Source organism: Engraulis encrasicolus, chromosome 7, assembly GCF_034702125.1.
Source record: "Engraulis encrasicolus isolate BLACKSEA-1 chromosome 7, IST_EnEncr_1.0, whole genome shotgun sequence".
Taxonomy (NCBI): domain Eukaryota; kingdom Metazoa; phylum Chordata; class Actinopteri; order Clupeiformes; family Engraulidae; genus Engraulis; species Engraulis encrasicolus.
The window spans coordinates 29,249,607-29,256,056 of NC_085863.1; the positions used below are offsets into that span (position 1 = coordinate 29,249,607).

The following is a 6,450-nucleotide window of genomic DNA, read 5'->3' on the forward strand; positions in this document are numbered from 1 at the left end:
CAACACACACACACGCACACACACACGCACGTGCGCACACACACACACACACACACACACACACACACACACACACACACACACATAAATATAGGCCTGTGCACGCACACACACACACACACACACACACACACACACACACACACACACACACACACACACACACACATAAATATAGGCCTGTGCACGCACACACACACACACAAACACAAACATAAACACAAACACACACATTAGCATATGTACAGACACACACAAACTCTTAACACACATACAGTATGTGCACGTTCGAGCATGCGCACACACATTTGCACACACACACTCACACACAAACACACTCTTTCAGACATACACACGCATGCATGCGCGCTCACACATGCATGCTGCACACACTCCCACACACACACACACACACGCACAACACAGGCACAAGTCCACAAGCCACCCACCCACTAACACACACACACACAGACATGTAAATGAACACATACACACCTGCTGTCACACACACTTACACTTACACACTCACAAACATATACTGTGTGCTATTCATTTTTTATCAGCATGACTGAGAGGCAGGTCTCACAGAACACATCATGGTCTCTACACACAGATTTGACAAAAATGATTACAATGACATGCAAAAATGAAATTGAGTCGTACACACACCTTGTCCGAGAACAAGATGCTCGAGACCTTGTAGGTCCTGACCACACTTTCCAGCATCTAGGCCTACCTCCACGCACCTTTAGCAGAAGTGTGTGTGTGTGTTGTGTGTTTGACTCTGTGTATCAGAGTCAAATCAAGTCCAATTAATCCAATCCATTTTTAATTTGCAATTAAAACTTATTTGGTGATTGTTCTAAATTGCCGTGGCATGCATGAAATGTGCACCGCTGCATTTTCACACTGTACGATACACATCTGCTGAGTTTTCAGTCCGCCCTGCTGCGGCGAATGTATGCCTCCACACCTTTCTATTTTGATATCAAAGTCATCATCCCTATGCATCTTGGGTATCTGAGCTGATGTACAGTATAGGACAATACAGACTTTACAGACACACAACTGAGCTATACAATGAAAAAGCCAAGCAACCTAACAAACTATGAAACATCTCACAAGTAATCACAAAAGGGCCCGTCCTAAACTGGATGCTCAGATACCTGCAAGGGCAAGAGTGCAACACTGGCTCACTATACACTTGCTTTTCCTCCTGTAACGTTCATATTGGGGGGGGGGGACTCTGTGATCAAGAGGTCCCTGCTGTTATCCTGCAGAGTTTTATTTTTCACGTATGCTGCAATAAAAACTACATTTAAAATAAAAAAAACAATAACAACACCAGTGTTTACACAGTATAATGGAAAGGGTATAGAAAAAAAGACTTCCTTATTTTTCATTCCGCTGTGTATCGGGTTATTGGGTGATATTCTGCTTTATGGGTAAACCTAGAACAAAAGTGTGTGTTTGAAATTTACTCCAAAGAAATACAGATGGCTAAACTAACTCTGTTAATCTGTCAAAATGGCAAAATATTTCCGCCAAGTTTGTGGCGGTCTGGTTTGCGTCCTTTGAGGGGTTTTTTTCTGCTATGATTGCGTGAACTGAAAGCGGCATGTCTTGAACAAGCGACATCAGTTACGGGCGACCGCATCTGAAACTTCTGTCTTTTTAGACTGAAAAACTGAGCTTTCTTTCCGCCTTGATGCAGAAATAGTTTAATGGCTGATCCAATACACCTTTGAGAGAAGAAACATGGCTCATAAACACAAGACTGGGGAAAAAACAGCACAGATGTTCGTCTCTAATGCAATTCCCATTCAATTTCCTAAGTGCAGTCCCAAGTGCAAACTAGTTTAGCGTTATGTTTAGCTTGCAAATTCTTTTTAATAAATAATGAATGCAATAAAACGCCGGAGATCAATTGCGCGCTGAGAAATCATAAAAGCGCCCCTAAGTGCCGCCACTGTTTGCTGATTTGGACATTTTCCCCCGGCATTCAAATTGGTGGTGTCAGTTTAAAGATCCCGTCGAAATGTTTTGATTACTTTTCAAGTGTCTCCTGGTGACGCCGCATCTCCCTAACGCGCCGACTCTCTCCCGCTCAGAGCACTCCGTAATGAGTGCACGCTCTCACCACGTTTCTGCCGCCTATCTCTCCATCTCTCTGCCCAGTGGAAGGGAGTCGAGGCGAGGCAAGGAGAGCCGAGGGAGGGGGTGGGGTGGAGACGGCTGATGTTCGCAAACACATTAGTTACAACCATCTGGTGTTGGGACAGTGGATGATGTTTAAATCTGACTATAAAACCAGGGTAGTGGTAGTGTGTGCGCGGGTAAAAAAGAGCGATGCCGATGAGCAAATTCAATTCGGGAGCGGCCCATAGCTAGGCAATTTCATTAGCCGCCAGTACCTCCAATCTGTCCGAGATAAACCGCTCACTAGTGTTGCTGTTTGCACATACACATAGCCTTGGACTTTATCAACCACCACATACACCTGTTTTACGCATATTTTAGAAATAGATGTAAGAATTGTTTTTTTCTCATGACACTCCCTCTCGGTCATTCTGTGTCACTTACGCACACTTGCAGATTCGATGCGCACAACAGATTGATTCAGCACAACACAAAACGCACTAACGCAACTAGGGGATTCTGAAGGTTACGGGGGCGTTGCTAAAAGGTTAATTACCGAACCCTGCCCAAACTGGCCATCTGGACATGGACACGAGCGCTCTCCCGCTCTCTCCCTCTCTCTCTCTTCCTTGCCCTCCATCTCAAAGCGCAAAAGAGTGAAAAATCGGTAGAGTGACACCTCCTCCTCACCTCGTGCTCTGTCGATGCAAAAGCGCATGTGGAGACTATGGACATGGACCCTGACGTTTTCTGCAAACACACAACCCATACACTGGCAAATAGGTTTGGAGTGGATTCATTTGCGCTGGACATGCAGTGTAGCCATAAATTTGAGTTTAATTTTTTTTGTCTGGTTTTAAAGTGTTCAGACCACCTACATGAAAAGGAATTAAAATTTAAGCTGTTATTGTTTTTTAATTATAAATGCATTTACAGTTTCTATGCTGCGTAAGCAATATGTAGGCTACTTTCGCACATCACCACGGCGTGCCTGACATTCCACAGAAATTTAAAATACTTCAATAGGCCCTGTATAATTTTAAATAAATGAAGTGAATTTTCACATAGCCTACTTTTAAATCATGTATTCTTTTGACAAAAATTATATATATTTCAAATAAATATGTTTTATTCGTTGTGTGTATTTCCTGCACTCCCTGCATGTCGCCCATTTATGTTTTTTGTGTATTGACATGCCGGTCTTTTGTGGCACATTATCAGCGTTGCTTATTGTCAAAAGTGGCCTGAGGTGCTGTGCTGAAAAAAGTTGCAATTATGTACGAACAGACAATAAAAGCAAAGCCCCGAGGTCCACGGATGATAAAGGTCTAGAGGAAAGGGGTCATTGGTCCCTTTAGAGTTGCTACCCCCATAACACATACACACTCTCACTCTCTCTCACCCACACACACACACACAAACACACACACGCACACACATCTCCTCCACCCTCTCACTCGCTGACATTGCTGGGAGAGCATGGGAACACTAATGCATCTGTCATGATAACGAGCTAAGAATAACACCAAGACACCAAACCGAGCCGAGGAGCCATCGGCGGCGATTCATTCAGACCTGCAACATTGATTTATTTATCTCGGCCAGAGGGGTGTTGCCAAGCCGGGGGGCTTCGTTTGGGGGTTGCTTCCCATAAGTAACATCTTTGTAAAGTGCGATAGTAAGTCAACGCTAACAGCCCTCCATGCCCAGCGAGTTTAAATGAGACTTTGGACCGTGATAAACCACTTAGTACTATTGTTCATCACCCTGGATTAATGTGCAATTGATTTAAAGAGTATAAATAATAAATGCATGTTTTATCAATTTAATGATGAATTAATTTGGAAAGAGAACTAAACTTAAAAGTCTAGGTACAATGTCTCATATTAACTTGACATGAAATTTAAGAAACGTTGTTGTAACATTGTAACATGTTAATAACATTAATTACCCAAGTCATTCATTTACCATATGTGAATAGGTGACACCCCTCCGTTAAAACGTTCAAGGCAAAGGGGGGAAAAAAAACTTTCCACAGTTCTCACATCCAGTAGTGGGGCAAAATAAGACTATAAATCTGCAATATAAAATACAAAATCATACCTAAGTGCTGTATTTGCTGTATGTACAGATGTATTCAAATAACCCTCACATTATTACGCATGTTATTCCAGTCTCAGTTCAAGCGTGTTTTACGCGCCTTGTCCAGCATTTAATTATCATAGCCGTGTAGTGTTATATGTTGTCATTAGGGCGATGCGCGGCCACTGAAATGAAGGTTAATGCCGGGTCAACGCCACAAATTTGAAGGGGCAAGAGCGCGAACAGTGTGGTGCAACAACTGAAAATGGAGTGCAGGTCACTGGACCTACATTAGTGTTCATCCACGACGTCAAGAGGTGGAACAAACAATGGAAAAATAAAACCATAATATGTTCATCTTTCGCTGTCAGTTCCCCTTTCTTCCCTGAAATGAAATATGTTTAAACTCCTGCGCCAGAGGGAGAAACCAGACACTCTCTTGGTCCCTTACCTAAACATGACCAGAGTGCATTGGTAACATTATCTATTGTGTTGTTTACCAGATCAGAAGAGCACAAAGTAGCGCATTAAATAGTCTACATAATAAATATAAATATCATTTTAGGATGAGGAGAGGGCCTGTGGTGGGGGTGGGGGGTGCAGGTGTTACCCTACTTTGCAAAGTGACTCGCAGGTGTTGGATTCAGACCTGCAGACTTTTTGGCTTGCAGAAAGTTTCTGACAAACGTGATTGAATTCAGCTTTGAAACCAAAAACTGCACACGCATTAATCAGATATAAGACACCAATGCTGGTATTACGTTCCCTGTTGGATCATCAAAGAGCTGGAGGGTAAGGGTTGGAGAGAGGAAACTTTGGAAACTTTTCTGCTAAGCGCAGTACCAAAAAGTGCACTTGGTATGAGATGCAGTCTATGCAGTTTAATTAAGCAGGGTTGGCAGATGTTATTTTCCCAGAGTGTTTTGGTGATAGACTTACCTTGCATTTGTGCAGTCGTTGTACAAAGTTTCAAAGTCTTTGCGGGAGATGAGCTTGCAGCGATTCACCCCCGGCTGAATAGCGCCGAGTCCGCGCAGGATCCGGACCTGTTCCACGGTGCAGACCACCGGACATATATCCAGCCGCTTCAGCTTGGTGTAGACGGTGTGCAAGCCGCCGACCAGATGTTTCAAGAAGAGGTCGAAAACCTGCGGCAGGCATATTAGCTCCTGACCGTCCACGGTGAAAGAGGCTACTTTGACCCCGTGGACCTCCACCATTTTGCACTCGTTATTGCCGCTGGAGCCGTTCCCATTTCCACCGCCGCCGCCTGCGCTGCTGATGAAGGAGTTGATCATGCTGCTGGTCAGTCTGGGAGACTCGTCGGGACTTGAGTAGAGGGGATCTGGGCGGAATAGGCTACCGGACCCCGGGGTAGAGGTCGGCGAAAGCACCGGAGGAGTTGCTGACAGGGCCATAGTTAACTAAAGTTTTTTTTTTCCTTTCCGTACGCTCTCTCGCGTGCTCTCTCTCTCGCTCTCTCTCTGACGTACACCCTCGTGCGCTTGTCTCTCTCCTCGCGCTGGTTCTCTTCGTTCTTGATGGTTCACATGCAATCGTGCTCACGTCTGGTTGTCGGCAGTAGCAAATAGGCTACCTACCTCGCAAGTGGGAAGTCGGTGTACAATGAGCACTCCTGCGTTCAATGCTTCAATTAGCCAGCCCACTACAAAGCGGAGTGACAAGTGCATCTGCCAACAAGGAAGGCGATAACACACGCCCGAGAATGCCATTGGCTGTGCGTCTGCGAGAGGCGGTTCCCTCGGTGTCATTAGTTACAGCAACTGTATCTGTGCATCGACCTCAACTTATACAACCATGTTATTACGTCTGTTTATGGGGTTGATTATAAACGCTCAGTGATTCTATTTAGCTGAAAGCTATTTGTTTAGGCCTACTGTAGATTTAAAGCGTAATTCCGTATTCTTATTTTGATTACAGCAGATCTGACTTACCCTTCAACGCTGATATGGCTATAACATAATATTTAACTTGTAATAACTAGGATATAATAAAGTAGGATATATAAATAAGCCTATCAGCCTTTGCATTGTTTATTAACTGATCTTTGTTCAAACTCTGTACTGTGTGCTGTATCTCCTCTCCATAATGTACTTATCAGTTTGGTTTGATTGATGTATTACATGTATGGGTAATGTGAAGTCAGTGAGTTATTCACCATTAAGCATATCTTCTTTAGTTTAAAAACAATGGCTCAAATGTTGTAAA

General features: G+C 43.8%; 1 protein-coding gene across 5 annotated transcripts in view; it reads right to left on the reverse strand.

The window, feature by feature from the left end:
• Positions 1 to 5,823, reverse strand: part of dacha (dachshund a) — a 287,023-nt gene extending 281,200 nt beyond the window's left edge. For all 5 annotated transcript variants that reach the window (XM_063203226.1, XM_063203225.1, XM_063203224.1 and 2 more), the window contains exon 1: positions 5,161 to 5,823. In XM_063203226.1, the coding sequence (XP_063059296.1) occupies positions 5,161 to 5,639 (479 nt within the window). In that variant the 5' untranslated portion in view covers positions 5,640 to 5,823. The remainder of the gene's footprint in view (positions 1 to 5,160) is intronic.
• Between the last annotated feature and the right edge of the window lie 627 nt (positions 5,824 to 6,450).